This window comes from Anomaloglossus baeobatrachus, chromosome 5, assembly GCF_048569485.1.
Source record: "Anomaloglossus baeobatrachus isolate aAnoBae1 chromosome 5, aAnoBae1.hap1, whole genome shotgun sequence".
Lineage (NCBI taxonomy): Eukaryota > Metazoa > Chordata > Amphibia > Anura > Aromobatidae > Anomaloglossus > Anomaloglossus baeobatrachus.
This window is the reverse complement of record NC_134357.1, coordinates 155226-179074: the sequence shown is the minus strand read 5'-3', so window position 1 is coordinate 179074 and position 23849 is coordinate 155226. Positions and strand designations below refer to the sequence as shown.

Genomic DNA, 23849 nt, shown 5'->3' with positions numbered 1-23849 from the left:
AGTGCCTGGCCATAGTGTGGGCCCTGCAGCGTCTGCAACCCTATCTATACGGGCGCCACTTCATCGTGGAGACGGACCACAATCCCCTCAGCTGGTTGCACACCGTCTCTGGGACGAATGGGCGATTGTTGCGATGGAGCCTTGCGCTCCAGCAATACAACTTCACCATTCGCCACAAAAGGGGCCGTGACCACGGTAACGCAGACGGGCTGTCCCGACAAGGAGAGGTCGCGGACGGGCGCACGGGGGAACACCGGAGTGTGCTGCCCCCTAGCGCCCTCAAAAGGGGGGAGGTGTGAGGTAAATCCGGAGATATGACGATAAATCATGACATTCAAGTCATGTCAGGAAGCCCTCTCCTGGTGTCACTACCCCCTTCCCTTCACACAACTGGTTTAGCAACAAATCCATGGCCATGTCCTGTGATATGGAAATTAGGTGGCTTTAGGACAATGGATACAGGATGACTCCCTGCCGTCACCCTGTAGTAGGAGCTGCTAGCTAGTTAGCAAGGCTATGGAAATAGCCAGACAGAACGACTCCAGTAAAAAATGGTTCATATCTCGCAAGCCATATCTCCGATAAATATGGCAACCATAACAATGGTGTCTCCGCATGTGGACGATGCTGGCACACCCTTTTTATGGAAGTAGGACATTGGGAAACACACCAAACGTGATATCAGCCATATGGGAACTCGTAGACAGGTCATGAGTCCCCTCGTTCTGCAGCTAAATTCATAACTGTCACAATGAGAGCATTGGCGTCCGTCTACGACGCTCCCAGGCACAGTTATGGCCAAAATCCCCTTTTCTGGATAATTCTGATCCATGCAGGGGGAGTGGCAGTGCTTCCCCGTGAGGTCACTAAGGTAGGAGGAGACCTGGATTTGCCCAGGTTGATAACCCTGCTTCGGCCATTTTCCAAGGTTCTTCTGCTCGGGGGCCTGGTTGGGAAACATCTGTGGGAAGAATCCTAGAAACCTGGTCTACAGCGCCCCCCTGTGGCCAGACACACAAGGTAACTGATGTAATTGTATACCTGTTTGTAACCCATGCTTTATCTGTAACTGTACTCTGACATATGTATATTCTGTAGATTCCCTATTGTATATATTGTAGTTTCTAGTGTGCTTTAGGCGATTAAATTATATAATTAATCTTGGGCTGTTCTGTTATCTCGATCTTGAATCCCACGTCTGTGTGTTCGGCTAATAGTTACCGTAAATCGGTTGGTGGCAGCGAATTGTGCCAAGGATTATTGTGGGGAGGCCAGTGAGATTCGGGAAGATATTATATATTCCGCCCGCGGAGGTCGGGGGAATATATACCCTACTCTCACCGGGGACCCTTCAATAATCGGCATAAGTAGTATAGCGGCCTCCTTGCTTATGGTCGGGCAATTCCATAATTGGCCTGACTATAAGAGGGGCGCTAGAGAGCGCGTCACGTGCTCTGTCTGTCGGTCGGGAGGTATAAAGGAGGGGTGACCCCCCACTTGTTACACCCCGATTGTGACGTACTGGTAGCCAGCGCGGGGGATTTCTGAGTGACCCCCCCGGTGGTTTGTGACAGCAGGCTTTACACGCTACGATATTGCTAGCAATTGCTAGCGATATCTTACACAAAAACACCCGCCCCCGTCGTGCAGGTGATTTCATGTGATCGCTGCCGCAGCGAACATTATCGCTACGGCAGCGTCACACGCACTTACCTGGTCGGCGGCGTCGCTGTGACTGCCGAACAAGCCCTCCCTCAAGAGGGAGGGACGTTCGGCATCACAGCGACGTCACTAAGCGGCCGGCCAATCAAAGCGGAGGGGCGGAGATGAGCGGGACGTAACATCCCACCCACCTCCTTCCTTCCGCATTGTGACCGGCAGCAGGTAAGGAGACGTTCTACGCTCCTGCGGTGTCACACACAGCGATGTGTGCTGCCGCAGGAGCGATGAACAGCATTGATAATCAACCATTAACGATTTTTGGTTTTGGGACGACCTCTCCATGGTGAACGATTTTCACCATTTTTGAGGTCGCTTAAGGTCGCTGGTAACTGTTACACGCTGCAATATCGTTAATGACGCCGGATGTGCGTCACTAACAACGTGACCCCGACGATAAAACATTAACGATATCGTAGCGTGTAAAGCCCCCTTTAGAGTTGTCCCAGGCCAAATATGTAGATAGAGCAGAGTAAGGGTCCTAGGGCTGAGCCTTGAGGGACGCCAACAGAGAGATGGCGGCCTGAACAGGTTGTATTGGAGTGGGAGATGCTAAAAGTGCGGATGGAGAGGTATGAAGAGATCCAAGAGAGGGCGAGGTCTCTGACACCAAGGGAAGAGAGGATCTGTAATAGGAGGGAGTGGTCGACAGTGTCAGAGGCTGAGGACAGGTCTAGAAGTAGGAGTATAGAGAAGTGGTTGCTATCTTTGGCAGTAAGTCATTTGTGATTTTAGTCAGGGCAGTTTCAGTAGAGAAATTCACAGCAAGAAAGGGCAACAATGTTTACCTGCCCCGGCCACAGAAACAAATGTACTCTCAGGAGGCAGCAAAGCCCCTTAATAAAGATGGAGGAAACAGGTGCAAAACCCCGGAGCAGCCACTCACACACTGCCACTCAATGTTGCCTCCATTTTTATTAAGGGGTTTTGCTGCCTGCTGTGAGAGCATTTGTTTCTGTGGCCGGGGCAGATGGAGAGGAGAGATGAGGGTCACACACCAGACCCCGCCATCAGATGGAGAGGAGAGATGGGGGTTACACCCCAGACCCAGACCCTGCCATCAGATGGAGAGGAGAGATGGGGGTCACACACTAGACCCTGCCATCAAATGGAGAGGAGAGATGAGGGTCACACACCAGACCCTGCCATCAGATGGAGCGGAGAGATGAAGGTCACACACCAGACCCTGCCATCAGATGGAGCGGAGAGATGAGGGTCACACACCAGACCCTGCCATCAGATGGAGCGGAGAGATGAGGGTCACACACCAGACCCTGCCATCAGATGGAGCGGAGAGATGAGGGTCACACACCAGACCCTGCCATCAGATGGAGCGGAGAGATGAGGGTCACACACCAGACCCTGCCATCAGATGGAGAGGAGAGATTAGGGTCACACACCAGACCCTGCCATCAGATGGAGCGGAGAGATGAGGGTCACACACCAGACCCTGCCATCAGATGGAGCGGAGAGATGAGGGTCACACACCAGACCCTGCCATCAGATGGAGAGGAGAGATTAGGGTCACACACCAGACCCTGCCATCAGATGGAGCGGAGAGATGAGGGTCACACACCAGACCCTGCCATCAGATGGAGCGGAGAGATGAGGGTCACACACCAGACCCTGCCATCAGATGGAGAGGAGAGATGGGGGTCACACACCAGACTCTGCCATCAGATGGAGAGGAGAGATGAGGGTCACACACCAGACCCCGACATCAGATGGGGAGGAGAGATGAGGGTCACACACCAGACCCCGCCATCGGATGGAGAGGAGAGATGGGGGTCACACACACCAGACTCTGCCATCAGATGGAGAGGAGAGATGGGGGTTACACCCCAGACCCAGACCCTGCCATCAGATGGAGAGGAGAGATGGGGGTCACACACTAGACCCTGCCATCAAATGGAGAGGAGAGATGAGGGTCACACACCAGACCCTGCCATCAGATGGAGCGGAGAGATGAGGGTCACACACCAGACCCTGCCATCAGATGGAGCGGAGAGATGAGGGTCACACACCAGACTCTGCCATCAGATGGAGCGGAGAGATGAGGGTCACACACCAGACCCTGCCATCAGATGGAGAAGAGGGATGAGAATCACATGGACCAGAGGGATATATTCTTCAATCCCCCAGCATTTTCCTTCATCACCAACATGTAGCAGAGGAAAGCGCTTCTAAAGGCCACTTTACACGCTGCGATATCGTGACCGATATCGCTAGCATGCATACCCGCCCCCGTCGGTTGTGCGTCACGGGCAAATCGCTGCCCGTGACGCACAAAATCGCGCGGACCCGTCACACGGAGTTACCTGCCTTGCGACGTCGCGGTGACCGGTGAACCGCCTCCTTTCTAAGGAGGCGGTTCATTCGGCGTCATAGCGACATCGCTAGGCGGCTGCCCAATAGAAGCGGAGGGGCAGAGATGAGCGGGACGTAAACATCCTGCCCACCTCCTTCCTTCCGCATTGCCGCCGGCGGCAGGTAAGGAGAGGTTCCTCGTTCCTGCGGTGTCACACGTAGCAATGTGTGCTGCCGCAGGAGCGACGAACTACATAGTTACTGCAGCAGCAACGATATTCAAGATTAGGGGGTGATGTTACCGATGAGCGATTTTGAACGTTTTTGTGACGATTCAAAATCGCTCATAGGTGTCACACGCAACGACCTCGCTAATGCGGCCGGATGTGCGTCACGAATTCTGTGACCCCAACGAGATCGCTTTAGCGATGTCGTAGCGTGTAAAGTGGCCTTTAGGCCGGTTTCAGACATCCATGTTTAATTGACCAAACAGATGACTTATGGCACATTTTAATATAATGTGCGTTCAGCCATGCAATCATGTGACGGCTTAGGCACCACAACCAACTCCATTTACAATATGGAACACGAGAGAAAGGAGTTTTTTAAGGTGCAAATATAAAAAGGGTTTTATTGGTATAGAAAGGTTAAAAGACAAAGTGTACTGATTATTTTTTACATTACAGATATAAATATGATTACTATACACAATGCATGGTTACACAATAACACCTGAGGTATAACTAGAGGACAGTTTTAAAAAGTACAGTGGGTGGGCTTAAACTAGCGCTGTAGGTGCACCGCCTCCTATTCATTCACACTCAGCCTTGCCTAAAGTCAAAGAAGCAACCAGGGCTATAATGTATGTCTCAGCGGGAGAGGGGGAAAAGGGTGAGGCATATTACCAGTCAGGGTGACAGCACTGGAAGAAGCAGGCTGGTAGGAGAGACTACCGTGGAACCCGACGTACGTTTCACAGTATTTACGATTGTTTAATTATGGGTGGATCATTATTAAGCCATCGTAAATGCTGCAAAACGCTGACACCCTGACTGGTAATATGCCTCACCTTTTTCCCCCTCTCCCGCTGAGACATACATTATAGCCATGGTTGCTTCTTTGGCTTTAGGGAAGGCTGAGTGTGAACGGGTAGTCAGTGGTGCACTTAGAGCGCTGGTTTAAGCTCACCCACTGTACCTTTTAAAACTGTCCTCTATTTATACCTCAGGTGTTATTGTGTAAACATGCATTGTGTATAGTGATTATGTATTTATCTATGTATTGTAAAAAATCGTCAGTAAACGTTGTCTTTTAACCTTTCTATACCAATAAAACCCTTTTTATATTTGCACCTTAAACTCCTTTCTCTCTTGTGTTCCATCCATGTTTAATTGGTACAACCATATGCACGGATATGGTCTGCGTGTCATGTGTGTGACATCTGTGGTTGCATACATGTGACATCAGTGTGACACGTACCGGAGAAAACACGTGTATGTGAAATAAAAAGATTTTCTATGTCCACCTGTGTCCTGCCCTGCTGTCTTCTGCTTCTGACCCCAGCTGATTATGCTCCTTGACTATTCACTGCACCTCAAATGTGGAAGCAGGAGCATTGCCGGGGACAGGTGTGTATCCAGCAAGCAGTGTGTGTGCAGTGACATCCAGGAGGTTATCGGAGTTCTCAATGAACTTTGATGACAGCCCTGCGGCTACAGCGGGTGTCACGACGGTGACTTCACAAGTTCATCAGAGTTCATTGGGAACTCCGATGACCTTCTGGACATCACTGCACACACACTGCTTGCTGGATACACACCTGTCCCGGCGCTGCTGCTGCTTTCAGGTCTGTGGTGTAGTGAATATTCAATGACTATAATGAGCGGGGGTCAGAAGCAGAAAACATCAGAGCTGAAGAAAACAGCGCTGGATATGGGTGGATATAGAAAATCATTTTATTTCACATACATGTGTTTTCTCCGGTACGTGTCACACTGATGTCACACGGATCGCATAAGTGCGCGATCCGTGCAACACCCGTAATGCCAGAGAAGAAACTGACATGTCTCCGTATGTGCGTGCGGGGTCACTCCAGAGAATAACATGCGTATGTGTGGCATTCGTGTAAAATAAAAAAATAAATAAATAATGGATGTCACACGTACCTGAAACACGGACGTCTGAAACCGGCCTAAGAAAACATAAGTCCCTGATTTAGGACTGTAGAATATCAGGCCACCCCTGAGTTGGTGGAGTAGCTTCTCCATTATTCGAGGTCCCTGCTCACTGTGTGTCTTTTTGTCTGTAGTTCCAGTGCTGTGATTTGGATGAGGAGGGTCAGGATGGGCAGAAGCTTTGGCCTTCAGTGTAGGGAATTGTGGGAGCAGTTAATTACCCAGACCATCATGCTTTAATAATAATAATAATAATAATAATAATAATGACGTCTGCTTTTTCTACAGGTGGAGTACAAGAAGGCGGTGAGCAGTAATCAGTGGCACCGGAGGCTGGAGTTCCCCGGAGGAGAGACTATTGTCATGCACAACCCGAAGGTGTGTGTAATGTCCACTGATCCCTGCCGCTATCTCTCCCCGACATCATGAGTAAAATGACCTGCTGCAAAACCCCACATTAATCACAACATGACAGGCAAGCCTTAACATCCCTTTATATTCTAGTCTAGGCCTATAAAAATGTATTTGGAGGAGCACATATAATGGGGTATACAGCAGGTAACTTTCAGGAGGGGCACACATATTAGACTATGGGCCATATATGATAGATCAAGGCATATACTGTCTTCCACTATCTCATATCTCCTTCGTAGCAGGCACTTATGATAGGTAATGGTGGGATCTGAGATACAGCTGTTGTATGTGGGTGCATGCACGTGTAGCAGAGCTGTCGTATGTGGGTGCATGCACGTGTAGCAGAGCTGTTGTATGTGGGTGCATGCACATGTAGCAGAGCTGTCGTATGTGGGTGCATGCACGTGTAGCAGAGCTGTCGTATGTGGGTGCATGCACGTGTAGCAGAGCTGTCGTATGTGGGTGCATGCACGTGTAGCAGAGCTGTCGTATGTGGGTGCATGCACGTGTAGCAGAGCTGTCGTATGTGGGTGCATACACGTGTAGCAGAGCTGTCGTATGTGGGTGCATGCACGTGTAGCAGAGCTGTCGTATGTGGGTGCATGCACGTGTAGCAGAGCTGTCGTATGTGGGTGCATGCACGTGTAGCAGAGCTGTCGTATGTGGGTGCATGCACGTGTAGCAGAGCTGTCGTATGTGGGTGCATGCACGTGTAGCAGAGCTGTCGTATGTGGGTGCATGCACGTGTAGCAGAGCTGTCGTATGTGGGTGCATGCACGTGTAGCAGAGCTGTCGTATGTGGGTGCATGCACGTGTAGCAGAGCTGTCGTATGTGGGTGCATGCACGTGTAGCAGAGCTGTCGTATGTGGGTGCATGCACGTGTAGCAGAGCTGTCGTATGTGGGTGCATGCACGTGTAGCAGAGCTGTCGTATGTGGGTGCATGCACGTGTAGCAGAGCTATTGTATGTGGGTGCATGCACGTGTAGCAGAGCTATCGTATGTGGGTGCATGCACGTGTAGCAGAGCTATTGTATGTGGGTGCATGCACGTGTAGCAGAGCTGTCGCAGGAGCTAATCTGTAATATGTTACAGCAGTGGCAGGTTGAAGATGATTAAATCCTTGCAGATGGAATCATGTTTTCTTTTCCTCTCCAAAAGTAAGATGATGATTTTTTTTTTTTTTTTTTTTTTCCTGCCAGCTAGTGCTTTTTCCAGCTTGATATATCAATGAGTCTCCGTCTCAAACCTGCACACAAAAATTTCTTATCTAACAGACAATGAGATCCCTTCTGCTCACTGCTGAACTGCAGCATACACCCGTGCACTATGGGTGTTATTTCAGGTTGCCCTTATTCCTATCCTTTGTCCTGCCCCTTTTTTCTATTCTATGGATAGAAGAAAATAAAAAGGTCAGTTTTTTATTCAGAAAATAAAACTGTAATGCTCATAGTGCAGCAAGGGGTTAGTGGATCCAGTGGACTGAAGGTACCGATCACTGGCCTGAAGGAGCGAACTAGAACGACTACAGAGACTTCTCTAAAGCCACAGTAGGTGGGGATAGATACACATGCTGGTAGGTAGCCGACAGAGGGTGCCACAGACACAAACAGTCTCTGATTGCAGAAACAGCAGCAGCTGATGCCATAGTAGCGGCTATAGAGGATACTTGCAGCAGCAGATATCGTAGAAGCGGCAGATATGGGTTGTTGCAGGAGACTTGATATGCACAAACACAGTCAGCAATCGTCAACTGCATACTGTACAGTAACAGCAGCACAAGGGACCTGAGAACAAGCGACATATGGAACTTGTTGCTCAGGCACCTTTCTTAAGGGGAAGGTGCCTTAAATACCTGCTGCCTCTCAGCCATACTGAGATTCATTTGGGTCTGGGCGTAGTAGCCCTTTAAGAAAAGGAGCGTGGCCACATGCGGACCCTAAGGGCACTCCCAGGAGGAGACACCGCAGGGAGGTTGGAAAGGTGGGAGTGCTGGTGCCCCCGCCGGATGAGGAGGCAGGACATTGTGGAGACGCAGTTACAAGAGTTACCGTACCCCCTTATGGCCTTTTTTTTCCCAGGATTCTCTTAAGGAGAAGAGTGGCATTAATATTTTCCATTGGCTCCCATAACCTCTCCTCAGGACCAAACCCCTTCCAGTCCACTGAGAAGGTTGTACCTTAAGGCTATGTGCGCACTAGAAATGTGAATTTTCTCAAGAAAATTTCTTGAAACTTCTGGGAGTGAAAGATTTCCGGACCTCCGGAAAAAATCCGCATGCGGATTTGCCGCGGATTAGCCACGGAATAGCCGCGATTTTCCCGCGGGTGGTTCCCTGTGGATTTTGCAGGCTGTACTGCCGAAATCCGCAGGGTACCTGTGGAAATAATGGACATGCTCATTTTCTCAAGAAATTTTCTTGAGAAATTCTTCTCAAGGAAATTTCTTGAGAAAAATCCGCACAGTGCGCACAGCTATTTTTCTTTGTCGCTCCATTGGGAGACCCAGACAATTGGGTGTATAGGCTATGCCTCCGGAGGCCGCACAAAGTATTACACTAAAAGTGTAAAGACCCTCTGCTTCTGCCTATACACCTCCCGTGCTCCCACGGGCTGCTCAGTTTTATGCTTTGTGCGAAGGAGGCAGACATGCACGCACAGCTCCACAGATTGGTCAGCAGCAGCTGCTGACTATGTCGGATGGAAGAAAAGTGGGCTCATATAGAGCCCCCAGCATGCTCCCTTCTCACCCCACTCTTGTCGGCGGTGTGGTTAAGGTTGAGGTATCCATTGCGGGTACGGAGGCTGGAGCCCACATGCTGTTTTCCTTCCCCATCCCCCTCAGGGCTCTGGGTGAAGTGGGATCCTATCGGTCTCCAGGCACAGGAGACCGTGCTTCATCCACAACTCCTGTGGAGCCTGCTGGATAGGAGCCGGGTACTGTTCAGGGACATGGCCCTGCTACGTGGAGGTACTCTGTATCCCTGTGGGGACCGCGCACAGCAACACTTCAGCTTGGCTGGGTGTGCTAGTGCACCGGGGACCGCGGCGCTGACCGGGTTAAAATGTGCCATTACACACTCAGCGTTGCTGAGTGTGTTTATGTATAGGGACTGCCGCGCTGACCGCCGCTGCCACGGAAACACTGCGGCGCGGCTGGGACTTGTAGTGCGCCGGGGACTTCCGCGCTAGCCGCGCTTATACGGCGGCCGCGCTTATTACTCGAGTCCCCGACTTTTTGCGGCCTAGTCTCTTTTCCTCCCGCCCTCAGCCCTGACAGGCAGGGGAAGGGCGGGAAGCTGCACAGAACGAGCAGCACTGAGGGCTGGAGCATGCTTTGCATACTCCAGCCCTCTCACTGTGCACAGTGCGGCTCCAGTTCCCGCACTTTCTGGGCCACGCCCACGACTCCCTCCTCTCCTCAGGACGCCGGCAGCCATTCCTGTCAGCTCCTCGGACGCAGCAGAGGGGGACAAAGTCTGGGAGACCCAGGCAGGGACTTGGGTGGCCTCACAACCGCTTTCAGCGGGTGGTAAGCAGCACCTGTGGTGCTAGCTCCATTATGCAGTAGTGTAAATATACAGTATATGTTTATGGTATATACTTTACACTGTATGGTGCACAGTTGATTTCTGGCTATATACCCTATTGTGTTGCTCAGGGAAGATAATAGCATGGCGCCCACAAAAGGCAGGGGTGCCAAAACACAGGCGACCCCGCTACCGGCAGGTTCCACTGACCCTCATTGTGTACTGTGCTCGGGCCCTGTGACACTTACTCAGCCAGAGCCTCTGCTAAGCGGGGCCCAGGGGGAGCCACCTGCTGACAATGTCCAGGGGACGGGGACAGAGTTTGCAAAACTCTCTGAGACTATGGCTAAGATACTAGAAGCCTTGCAGTCCAGGCCGATATCTCAGCACAGGGACTCTGTTGAATCTTTGTTCCCTGGCCCCCCTCAGTTGGACCAACAATGTCCTCCCGGGGTATCTCATGGATCCCAGGCTGAGGGTTCTGACACAGACCCCAGCCCCAGACCGACTAAGCGAGCTCGCTTAGATTTTCCCTCGACATCATCATATTGTTCAGGGTCTCAGCGAGGGGAATCTCGGGTTGATGAAGCGGAGACAGTTGATCAGGATTCTGATCCTGAGGGCGCTCTCAATCTTAATACTCCAGACGGGGACGCCATAGTGAACGATCTTATTGCGTCCATCAATCAAATGCTGGATATTTCTCCCTCAGCTCCTCCGGCAGAGGAGTCGGCTTCTCAGCAGGAGAAAGTCCGTTTCAGGTTCTCCAAGCGTACACCGAGTATGTTTCTGGACCACTCTGATTTCACAGAGGCAGTCCAGAATCACCATGCTTGTCCAGATAAGCGTTTTTCTAAGCGTCTTAAGGATACACGTTATCCCTTTCCCCCTGACGTGGTTAAAAGTTGGACTCAGTGTCCCAAAGTGGATCCTCCAATCTCCAAGCCACATGCACGTCCGCGCCACAAGTGGCGTCCATTACCACTCAGACCTCGGCATTTGCGTCTTACGCTATTAATGCTGTCCTGGACTCTGCGAGCCGGACGGCGGTTGCAGCCGCCAATTCGGTGGTACTCCGCAGGGCCTTGTGGCTACGGGAATGGAAGGCAGATTCTGCTTCCAAAAAGCGCTTAACCAGTTGCCAATTTCTGGCGACAGATTGTTTGGCGAGCGTTTGGATGAAATCATCAAACAATCCAAGGGAAAGGATACATCCTTACCCCAGCCCAAACCGAACATACCCCAACAGAGGAGAGGGCAGTCGAGGTTTCGGTCCTTTCGGGGCGCGGGCAGGTCCCAATTCTCCTCGTCCAAAAGGCCTCAGAAAGAGCAAAGGAACTCTGATGCATGGCGGTCTAAGTCACGTCCTAAAAAGACCACCGGAGGGGCAGCTAACAAAGCGGCTTCCTCATGACTTTCGACCTCCTCAATCCGCATCCTCGGTCGGTGGCAGGCTCTCCCACTTTTGCGACACCTGGCTGCCACGAATAAAAGACCGCTGGGTGAGAGACATTCTGTCTCACGGTTACAAGATAGAGTTCACCTCTCGTCCCCCGACTCGATTCTTCAGGTCATCCCCGCCTCCCGAGCGAGCCGAGGCTCTTCTGCAGGTGCTGCGCACTCTGAAGGCAGAAGAAGTGGTGATCCCTGTTCCTCTTCAGCAACAGGGCCACGGTTTTTACTCCAACTTGTTTGTGGTCCCAAAGAAGGACGGGTCTTTCCGTCCTATCCTGGACCTGAAACTGTTCAACAAACACGTAAAAACCAGGCGGTTCCGGATGGAATCCCTCCGCTCCGTCATCGCCTCAATGTCCCAAGGAGATTTCCTTGCATCGATCGATGTCAAAGATGCTTATCTCCACGTACCGATTGCTCCGGAGCACCAGCGCTTCCTGCGCTTCGCCATAGGAAACGAACACCTGCAGTTCGTGGCACTGCCGTTCGGCCTGGCAACAGCCCCACGGGTTTTTACCAAGGTTATGGCTACTGTAGTAGCGGTCCTACACTCTCAGGGTCACTCGGTGATCCCGTACTTGGACGATCTGCTGATCAAGGCACTCTCTCAAGAAGCATGCCAACGCAGCCTCGACGCTACCCTGGAGACTCTCCAGAGTTTCGGGTGGATCATCAATTTTCCGAAGTCAAATCTGACACCGGCCCAATCGCTGACATATCTTGGCATGGAGTTTCATACCCTCTCAGCGATAGTGAAGCTTCCGCTGATCAAGCAGCAGTCACTACAGAAAGGGGTACAATCTCTCATTCAAGGCCAGTCACACCCCTTGAGGCGCCTCATGCACTTCCTGGGGAAGATGGTGGCAGCAATGGAAGCAGTCCCTTTCGCGCAGTTTCACCTGCGTCCTCTTCAATGGAACATCCTACGCAAATGGGACAGGAAGCCGACGTCCCTCGACAGGACCGTCTCCCTCTCTCAGGCGACCAAAGCTTCCCTTCGGTGGTGGCTTCTTCCATCTTCATTATCGAAGGGGAAATCCTTCCTACCCCCATCCTGGGAGGTGGTCACAACGGACGCGAGTCTGTCAGGGTGGGGAGCGGTTTTCTCCACCACAGGGCTCAGGGTACGTGGACCCAGCAAGAGTCGTCGCTTCAGATCAATGTTCTGGAAATACGGGCAGTGTACCTTGCCCTGAAAGCATTCCAGCAGTGGCTGGAAGGCAAGCAGATCCGAATTCAGTCGGACAATTCCACAGCGGTGGCATACATCAACCACCAAGGCTGCACACGCAGTCGGCAAGCCTTCCAGGAAGTCCGGCGGATTTTGATGTGGGTGGAAGCCACGGCCTCCACCATCTCTGCAGTTCACATCCCAGGCGTGGAAAACTGGGAAGCAGATTATCTCAGTCGCCAGGGCATGGACGCAGGGGAATGGTTCCTTCACCCGGACGTGTTTCAGGAGATCTGTTGCCGCTGGGGGGTGCCGGACGTCGACCTCATGGCGTCCCGGCACAACAACAAGGTACCGATGTTCATGGCACGGTCTCAAGATCCCAGAGCTCTGGCGGCAGACGCCTTAGTTCAGGATTGGTCGCAGTTTCAGCTCCCTTATGTGTTTCCTCCGCTGGCACTGTTGCCCAGAGTGTTACGCAAGATCAGGGCCGACTGCGGCCGCGTCATCCTCGTCGCTCCAGACTGGCCGAGGAGGTCGTGGTACCCGGATCTGTGGCATCTCACGGTCGGCCAACCGTGGGCACTACCAGACCGACCAGACTTGCTATCTCAAGGGCCGTTTTTCCATCTGAATTCTGCGGCCCTCAACCTGACTGTGTGGCCATTGAGTCCTGGATCCTAGCGTCTTCAGGATTATCTCAAGAGGTCATTGCCACGATGAGACAGGCTAGGAAACCAACGTCCGCCAAGATCTACCACAGGACGTGGAAAATTTTCCTGTCGTGGTGCTCTGCTCAGGGTTTTTCTCCCTGGCCTTTTGCCTTGCCCACTTTTCTGTCCTTCCTTCAATCTGGACTGGAAAAGGGTTTGTCGCTCGGCTCCCTTAAGGGACAAGTCTCAGCGCTCTCTGTGTTTTTCCAGAAGCGCCTAGCCAGGATTCCACAGGTACGCACGTTCCTGCAGGGGGTTTGTCACATCGTTCCTCCTTACAAGCGGCCTTTAGAACCCTGGGATCTGAACAGGGTGCTGATGGTTCTTTAGAAACCACCATTCGAGCCAATGAGAGAGATTTCTCTCTCACGCCTTTCGCAGAAAGTGGTTTTTCTAGTAGCAGTCACTTCTCTTCGGAGAGTGTCTGAACTAGCAGCGTTGTCATGCAAAGCCCCTTTCCTGGTGTTTCACCAGGACAAGGTGGTTCTACGTCCGGTTCCGGAATTTCTCCCTAAGGTGGTATCCCCCTTTCATCTCAATCAGGATATCTCCTTACCTTCTTTTTGTCCTCATCCAGTTCACCAATGTGAAAAGGATTTGCACTTGTTAGATCTGGTGAGAGCACTCAGACTCTACATTTCTCGTACGGCGCCACTGCGCCGCTCGGATGCACTCTTTGTCCTTGTCGCTGGCCAGCGTAAAGGGTCACAGGCTTCCAAATCAACCCTGGCTCGGTGGATCAAGGAACCAATTCTCGAAGCTTACCGTTCTGCTGGGCTTCCGGTTCCCTCAGGGCTGAAGGCCCATTCTACCAGAGCCGTGGGTGCGTCCTGGGCTTTGAGGCACCAGGCTACGGCTCAGCAGGTGTGTCAGGCGGCTACCTGGTCGAGCCTGCACACTTTCACGAAACACTATCAGGTGCATACCTATGCTTCGGCGGATGCCAGCTTAGGTAGACGAGTCCTTCAGGCGGCGGTTGCCCACCTGTAGGAAAGGGCCGTTTTACGGCTCTATTACGAGGTGTTATTTTACCCACCCAGGGACTGCTTTTGGACGTCCCAATTGTCTGGGTCTCCCAATGGAGCGACAAAGAAGGGAATTTTGTTTACTTACCGTAAATTCCTTTTCTTCTAGCTCCAATTGGGAGACCCAGCACCCGCCCCTGTTTTTTTGTGTACACACGTTGTTCATGTTGAATGGTTTCAGTTCTCCGATATTCCTTCGGATTGAATTTACTTTAAACCAGTTTATAATTTTTTCCTCCTTCTTGCTTTTGCACCAAAACTGAGCAGCCCGTGGGAGCACGGGAGGTGTATAGGCAGAAGGGGAGGGGCTTTACACTTTTAGTGTAATACTTTGTGCGGCCTCCGGAGGCATAGCCTATACACCCAATTGTCTGGGTCTCCCAATTGGAGCTAGAAGAAAAGGAATTTACGGTAAGTAAACAAAATTTCTTCAGCGCTCTATTGGGAGACCCAGACGATTGGGGTATAGCTACTGCCCTCCGGAGGCCACACAAAGCACTACACTAAAAAGTGCAAGGCCCCTCCCCTTCTGGCTATACCCCCCCGTGGTATCACGGGTACTCCAGTTTTCAAGCTTTGTGCGAAGGAGGTCAGACATCCACGCATAGCTCCACAGATTTTAGTCAGCAGTAGCTGCTGACTATTTCGGATGGAAGAAAAGAGGGCCCATATAGGGCCCCCAGCATGCTCCCTTCTCACCCGTTGATGGTGTTGTAAGGTTGAGGTACCTATTGCTGGTACAGAGGCTGGAGCCCCACATGCTGTTTTCCTTCCACATCCCCTTGTAGGGCTCTGTGGAAGTGGGATCCTGCCGGCCTCAAAGCTCTGACGCCGGGCTCCATCCACAGACCCATAGAACCTGGTGGATGCCGAGCAGGAGTACCATCCGGGACATGGCAAAAATCCTTGAAACTTTGCAATCCATGCCTGGGGCTCAGTCTATGGATACGGCGAGGTCTCTGTCCTCTAATCCCCCTCAGTTGGATTTAATCCAGACTGCAAGGGGGTCCCCGGCTTCACAGGCTGAGTATTATGACTCAGATGATAGCCCCAGCCACCCTAAGCGAGCTCGCTGGGAAAGACCCTCAACGTCATCACACTGCTCAGGGTCTCAGCGCAATCAGTCTCCCTGTGATGCGTCTGATGAGAGTGATCAGGAGTCTTATCCTGGAACCCCTCTCAATCTGGATACCCCGGATGGGGACGCCATGGTAAACGATCTTATCTCAGCCATCAATAGACTGTTAGATATTTCTCCCCCAGCCCCTTCAGCAGAGGAGGCAGCTGCAGAGCAGGAGAAGTTTCGTTTCCTCTATCCCAAGCGTAAATTAAGTGCTTTCTTGGATCACTCTGACTTCAGAGAGTCAATCCAGAAACACGACGCTCATCCAGAAAGGCGTTTCTCTAAACGTTCTAAGGATACACGTTTTCCTTTTCCCCCTGATGTGGTCAAGCGCTGGACCCAGTGTCCAAAAGTTGACCCCCCGATTTCCAAACTTGCAGCTAGATCCATAGTTGCAGTGGAGGATGGCGCTTCACTTAAGGATGCCAATGACAGACAGATGGACCTTTGGTTAAAATCTGTCTATGAAGCTATCGGCGCGTCGTTTGCTCCAGCATTCGCAGCCGTATGGGCACTCCAAGCTATTTCAGCTGGTTTAGCAAAAGTGGATGCTATCTTACATCCAGCGGTGCCGCAAGTGGCGTCCCTTACCTCGCAGATGTCCGCGTTCGCGTCTTACGCTATCAATGCGGTCCTAGAATCTACCAGCCGCACCTCAATGGCGTCCGCCAATTCGGTAGTTTTGCGCAGAGCCTTGTGGTTAAAGGACTGGAAAGCAGATGCTGGTTCCAAAAAATGTTTAACCAGCCTGCCTTTATCTAGAGATAGACTGTTTGGCGAACCATTGGCTGACATCATTAAACAGTCCAAGGGTAAAGACTCTTCTTTACCCCAGCCCAGAACAAGCAAACCTCAGCAGAAAAAGTGGCAGCAGAGGTTTCAGTCCTTTTGAGGTTCGGGCAAGACACAATTCTCCTCGTCCAAAGGGACTCAGAGGACGCAAAGAAGCTCAGATTCCTGGCCGGCTCACGCGCGCCCCAAGAAAGCAAATGGAGGAACCGCTTCCAAAGCGGCCACCTCATGACTTCCAGCTCCCCCCCTCCGCATCTCCGGTCGGGGGCAGGCTCTCCCGCTTTTCCGTCATTTGGATGTCACAGGTCAAAGACCGGTGGGTGACAGACATTTTGTCGCGCGGGTACAGAATCGAGTTCAGTTCTCGTCCTCCAGCTCGGTTCTTCAGAACCTCCCCACATCCAGACCGAGCAGATGCCCTGCTGCAGGCGGTGGACTCCCTAAGAGCGGAAGGAGTAGTGGTTCCTGTACTGCCTCAGGAACAAGGGCGAGGGTTTTACTCCAATCTCTTTGTGGTTCCAAAAAAGGACGGCTCGTTCCGTCCTGTTCTGGATCTAAAGCTGCTCAACAAACATGTGCACGCCAGGCGGTTCCGGATGGAAACCCTCCGCTCTGTCGTGGCCTCAATGTCTCAAGGAGACTTCCTTGCCTCAATAGACATCAAGGATGCTTATCTCCACGTGCCAATTGCTACAGAACATCAACGTTTTCTACGTTTTGTGATAGGAAACGAACATCTTCAGTTCGTAGCTCTGCCATTCGGTCTGGCGACAGCCCCACGGGTTTTCACCAAGGTCATGGCGGCAGTGGTAGCAGTCTTGCACTCTCAGGGACACTCGGTGATCCCTTACCTAGACGATCTACTTGTCAAGGCACCCTCTCAAGAGGCATGCCAACTCAGTCTACATGCTACGCTAGAGACTCTACAGACTTTCGGATGGATCATCAACTTTCCAAAGTCAAATCTGTCACCGACACAGTCACTAACGTATCTTGGCATGGAGTTCCATACTCGAGCAGCGAGAGTGAAGCTTCCGCTGAACAAGCAGCGGTCACTACAGACAGGGGTGCAATCCCTCCTTCAGGGCCAGTCGCACCCCTTACGGCGCCTCATGCACTTCCTCGGGAAGATGGTGGCAGCCATGGAAGCAGTTCCCTTTGCGCAGTTTCATCTGCGCCCACTTCAATGGGACATTCTCCGCCAATGGGACGGGAAGTCAACGTCCCTGGACAGGAAAGTCTCTCTTTCCCAGACGGCCAAGGACTCTCTACAATGGTGGCTCCTTCCCACCTCATTGTCTCAGGGAAGATCCTTCCTGCCCCCATCCTGGGCAGTGGTCACGACAGATGCGAGTCTGTCAGGGTGGGGAGCAGTGTTTCTCCACCACAGGGCTCAGGGGACGTGGACTCCGCAGGAGTCCACCCTTCAGATCAATGTTCTGGAAATCAGAGCAGTGTATCTTGCCCTACTAGCCTTCCAGCAGTGGCTGGAAGGAAGGCAGATCCGAATTCAGTCGGACAACTCCACAGCGGTGGCATACATCAACCACCAAGGGGGGACACGCAGTCGGCAAGCCTTCCAGGAAGTCCGGCGGATTCTGATGTGGGTGGAAGCCACGGCCTCCACCATATCCGCAGTTCACATCCCCGGCGTAGAAAACTGGGAAGCAGACTTCCTCAGTCGCCAGGGCATGGACGCAGGGGAATGGTCCCTTCACCCGGACGTGTTTCAGGAAATCTGTCGCCGATGGGGAGTGCCGGACGTCGACCTAATGGCGTCCCGGCACAACAACAAGGTCCCGGCATTCATGGCGAGGTCGCGCGATCAAAGAGCTCTGGCGGCAGACGCATTAGTTCAAGATTGGTCGCAGTTCCGGCTCCCATACGTCTTCCCACCTCTGGCACTCTTGCCCAGAGTGTTACGCAAGATCAGATCCGATTGCAGCCGCGTCATACTCGTCGCCCCAGACTGGCCGAGGAGATCGTGGTATCCGGATCTGTGGCATCTCACGGTCGGTCGACCGTGGTCACTGCCAGACCGACCAGACTTACTGTCCCAAGGGCCGTTTTTCCATCAGAATTCTGCGGCCCTGAACCTGACTGTGTGGCCATTGAGTCCTGGATCCTAGCGTCTGCAGGATTATCTCAAGGAGTCGTAGCCACAATGAGACAGGCTAGGAAGTCAACGTCTGCTAAGATCTACCACAGGACGTGGAAGATTTTCTTATCTTGGTGCTCTGCACAGAGAGTATCCCCTTGGCCATTTGCATTGCCCACCTTTCTTTCCTTCCTGCAATCGGGGTTGGAAAAGGGCTTGTCGCTCAGTTCCCTTAAAGGGCAAGTCTCGGCACTGTCTGTGTTTTTTCAGAAGCGTCTAGCACGTCTTCCTAAGGTGCGCACGTTCCTACAGGGGGTCTGTCATATTGTGCCCCCGTACAAGCGGCCGTTAGATCCATGGGATCTGAACAGAGTACTTGTTGCTCTGCAAAAGCCGCCCTTCGAGCCTCTAAAGGACGTTTCCTTTTCTCGACTGTCACAGAAAGTGGCGTTTCTTGTCGCGATCACATCGCTTCGGCGAGTGTCTGAGCTGGCAGCTTTGTCATCCAAGGCTCCTTTCCTGGTGTTCCACCAGGACAAGGTAGTGCTGCGCCCCATTCCGGAGTTTCTCCCTAAGGTCGTATCCTCGTTTCATCTTAATCAGGATATATCTTTGCCTTCCTTTTACCCTCATCCGGTTCACCGGTATGAAAAGGACTTACGTTTGCTAGATCTGGTGAGAGCACTCAGAATCTACATCTCCCGAACGGCGCCCATACGCTGTTCCGATGCACTTTTTGTCCTTGTCGCTGGTCCGCGCAAGGGATTGCAGGCTTCTAAAGCCACCCTGGCTCGATGGATCAAAGAACCAATTCTAGAGGCCTACCGCTCTGCGGGGCTTCCGGTTCCTTCAGGGCTAAAAGCCCACTCAACCAGAGCCGTGGGTGCGTCCTGGGCATTACGTCACCAGGCTTCGGCTCAACAGGTGTGCCAGGCAGCAACCTGGTCCAGTCTGCACACTTTCACCAAGCATTATCAGGTGCATACCTATGCTTCGGCGGATGCCAGCTTAGGTAGAAGAGTCCTGCAGGCGGCAGTGACATCCCCGTAGGGGAGGGCTGTTTTTTTGCAGCTCTAACATGAGGTATTTCTTTACCCACCCAGGGACAGCTTTTGGACGTCCCAATCGTCTGGGTCTCCCAATAGAGCGCTGAAGAAGAAGGGAATTTTGTTACTTACCGTAAATTCCTTTTCTTCTAGCTCTTATTGGGAGACCCAGCACCCGCCCTGTTGTCCTTCGGGATTTTTTTGTTGTTTGCGGGTACACATGTTGTTCATGTTGAACGGTTTTTTCAGTTCTCCGATGTTTCTCGGAGTTAATTTGTTTAAACCAGTTATTGGCTTCCTCCTTCTTGCTTTGGCACTAAAACTGGAGTACCCGTGATACCACGGGGGGGTATAGCCAGAAGGGGAGGGGCCTTGCACTTTTTAGTGTAGTGCTTTGTGTGGCCTCCGGAGGGCAGTAGCTATACCCCAATCGTCTGGGTCTCCCAATAAGAGCTAGAAGAAAAGGAATTTACGGTAAGTAACAAAATTCCCTTCTCCCTTCTTTTTTTCATAGAATTTGCTGGGAAATGTCTGCACAAAGATTGCAGACATTTCTCAAGAAATTTCCGCGGCAAATCCGCGGGTAAATCCGCGGGTAAAACGGTCTAGTGCGCACAGAGTCTAAACGTTTTTAGAGCGAGGTGGCTTTTACCTCAAAGGTGTCATCATCGCTGACCGGAGGAGGTGAGGAGGGACATGTGGAACAAATTGGGAGCTCGTAAGGAATCAGGGAGCTGTAGCTTGTAGGATACCTCGTTAATCCCCTGGAGTACCTCCAAGTGACCGATAAAGTGGGGACCCAACTTGTATGATGGCAACTTGAGGCTCACCTATCTGAAAGAGAGCCATACCTTGTTTCCAGGCCAGAACGAAGGGAGTCGAGGCTTCTCTTTGTCTGCATGCCTCTTCATAGAGAACTGCTCCAAGGAAGACTTGTCTCTGCCCAGATTTCAGAGAAAATCTTGACAAGGACATTGGCCGCAGGATTGCCGGAGGTGAGCGCCACTGGGAACGGGATTTTGGTCCACTGTCCATACACTATGTGAAATGGAGACTTGGAGTATTCACTCACATGATTCTTATATGAGAGCTCTGCCCATGGAAGGAACGTCACCTAGTCACTATGGTGCTTGTTGATGAAGTACCCCAGGAAGTTTGTTAGGATCTGATTCACGAGTTCCCCTTGGCCGTTGGACTGTGGATGGTAATCCGACAAGAAGTTCAAGATGACCTGCAGTAGTTTTCAGGTGGCCCTCCAGAACCTAGACGTAAACTGGACACCTCTGTCTGACACGATCTGGAGTGGAAGACCATGCAGCTGGAAGATGTGCTGATGAAGTGCTCTGCAAGCACTGGCGCAGAGAGCATCCTGTTATGATCCGGTAACCGTGGAAGATTACAAAAAACTCCCATTAATGAAAAAACACCAAGAACAACAAGAGTAGTTGGAACCTGGGCTGACCGCAATCCCCTATCAGACCACATTAGAAGTAACCGTGGAGCGTTCCTAAACACCTAGACGACGAGAAACTAGCTACGCCTCACAGATAGAAATTATGAAATCTACCTTGCCTCAGAGAAGTCCCCAAAGGAGTAGACAGCCCCCAACATATAAAGATTACGGTGATGTAGGAAAACACGATACATAGGAAAAATAGATTACGCAAAGGCAAGGCCCGACTAACTAGATACAAAAGGAAAGGAAAGGACACTGATTGTGGTCAGTATAAAAATCCCTGCAGAAAAATACCAATCTCCTGATAGTAAAAATGGCCCTTGAAGTCGATCGACCTCACCCCCACTATATCAGGTACTCTTGTATTTTTGTGTTCTTTTTGGTATTTTGTTCTCTCATTATTTACAAAAGTGCAAATAATCAAGTTAGACAGGGAGAAACTCCCTTTTCTTGCAGCAGAGCTAGCAAAGGGGGAACCCCCATGCTCACCAAACTAGAAAGACAAATCTTCACCTGCAAGAAAACAGATACAAAACCAAGAAAAACAAACACCCCTAACCCTAAGGTGTAAACCAGGAAGCAAGGGAAAAAAAACTAACAAACCTATCTGCACAGGGAAACTGGTAAGAACAGCACTCCAAGACAGGTTCAGAGACTGAGGAAAATTCAATTATAACCGGCACCAGCAAGGCAAAAAGTACTCTCCTATATACACCAGGCTTGTCTGCAATAGGACTTCCTTAATTCCTCATTAACGCAGACACCTGTCTGAGTCAGACTCATCTCCACTACCATTCTTGGCCACTAGAGGGAGCTCCAAAACAGCACCCACACAGACGACATTCACAACAGCATACCATTCAGGACAATCCAGATGGCGTTGCAATCTAAAGACTTCAGCTAGTCAGTGATAAAATGCATCGAAATATGCTGCCAAGGAACAGATGGCCCCTGTAGAGGAAGAGGTCGCCCAGCAGGAAGCTTCTCCGAGGTCTTGTTGCTGGCCCATGAGGGACAGGCCGAAACAAACTCCAGGACATCTTGTCGCAGTGTTGGCCACCAATAATGCCGAGGGATTAGCTGAAAGGACTTCTGTCCAGCATGACCAGCCAGCTTGGAGGAATGATCCCACTGATGAACTCATTTCCTGTCTGCTTCAGCAACAAACCTCTTACTGCGAGGGACTTGAGAGAAGTCTGTAGGAGCCTCTGACAGCTTCCTGGAAGTCTCGATAATAAGCTGAGGCTCCTCCTATCGATTGGCTGACAGAAATGAACGAGTGCATTGGCCTTGACGTTCTTCTGAGCCGGACGCACATGCAGAACAGAGTTAAAGCGGGCAAAGAACAACGACCACCAGGCTTGGCGCGGATTCAACCTCTGAGGCGACTGAAGGTAGGCCAAGTTTTTGTGGTCTGTGTAGATGATGACTGGATGCACCAGCAGGTGTCTCCATTCCTCCAGAGCCATCTTGATTGCCAACAGTTCTCTGTCAACAGTCGAGTAGCTGCGCTTGGCAGGAGAGAAGGCCCTGGAAAAAATCCACAAATTACCTTTTTACCTGCATCAGACTGCTGCGTGACGACCGTGCTGGCACCGGAGGATGTAAAATCTGCTTCCAGGATTAACTGCTTACTAATCTCCAGTCTATGCAGCGCTGGAGCCAAAGAGAAGGTCTGCTTGAGGGCGACAAATGCATCTTATGCTTTTGGAATCCACACCTTGGGACTCGCCCCTTGTGGGTCAGCACTGGGATTGGAAAAATCCTTGACTAGATTTGTGTGATACGTTGCCGATTTAATAATTGGCAAAACCGAGGAACCGCTGGATAGCTTTCAAACTGTCGGGTCGAGGCCATTTCAGCACCGCCGATACTTTGTTCAGATCCATCATTTTTAGACTTTATAACGGCTGGGAAGAGTGTTCAAAGAGGCACTTCTTGTATTTAGCATAGAGATGACCCTTAGTGTTTACTGCACCTGGCGATCATCTCTCCTGTGTGTTGGCAGATCTGGAAAAAACACAAAATTGTCGTCCAGGTACACTACCATGCTTGAGTACAACAGATCTCGGAATATGTCGTTGACAAATTCCTGGAAGACCGCTGGAGCATTGGTGAACCCGAATAGCATTACTCGATACTCATAGTGGCTGTCACTGGTATTGAAGGCCGTTTTCTATTTGTCACCCAACCGTATCTGGACAACGTTCTACGCACCACGGAGGTCAAGTTTGGAGGAAAGCCTGGAAACACTGAACTAGTCGAACAATTCTGGTATTAGTGGTTATTTAACTTGACTGTGATTTGCTTGACACCTCTATAGTTCATACATGGGCGAAGAGACCTTCCTTTCTCTTTACAAAGAAGAATCCGGCAGGTGAGGAGAACTTTTGGATGAATCTCTTTGCCAGATTTTGTTTAATGTATTTGGACATGGCTTGGGTCTCAGCCTGAGACAGAGGGTAGATACATCCACAAGGCAGAGTGGAACCATGTAGGCCCAGTAGGGAGACTGCAGCTCCAGAAGATAAGAGGGTCTTACAGGCAGCGATGAAGGTTGCACGGAAACGAGACAACTTTCATGGCAGTAGTGACCCCACCTGAGTATCTCTCCGTATCTCCAGTTCAACACCAGTTTATGCTCCCGAAGCCATGGCAGGCACAGTAACAGTGGATGCAACATTCCCGGTAACGATTGCAAGGCGATTTTCTCTGTATGCAGCATTCCTACTTAAAGGACAACTTGCTCGGTAACAAACTGGATAGCCTCAGACGGGCTTTCCATCCACGGACAACACAGCAATGGGAGTTTGCAGCTGAAAGACTGG

At 51.3% G+C, this 23849-nt stretch overlaps 1 protein-coding gene across 1 annotated transcript in view; it reads left to right on the top strand.

The window, feature by feature from the left end:
* The window catches only part of SEC23IP (SEC23 interacting protein), a 196705-nt gene that overhangs the window by 27666 nt on the left and 145190 nt on the right, over window positions 1–23849 (top strand). Inside the window, exon 5 of the mRNA XM_075348129.1 lies at window positions 6489–6578. Coding sequence (XP_075204244.1) covers window positions 6489–6578 — 90 coding nt within the window. The remainder of the gene's footprint in view (window positions 1–6488; window positions 6579–23849) is intronic.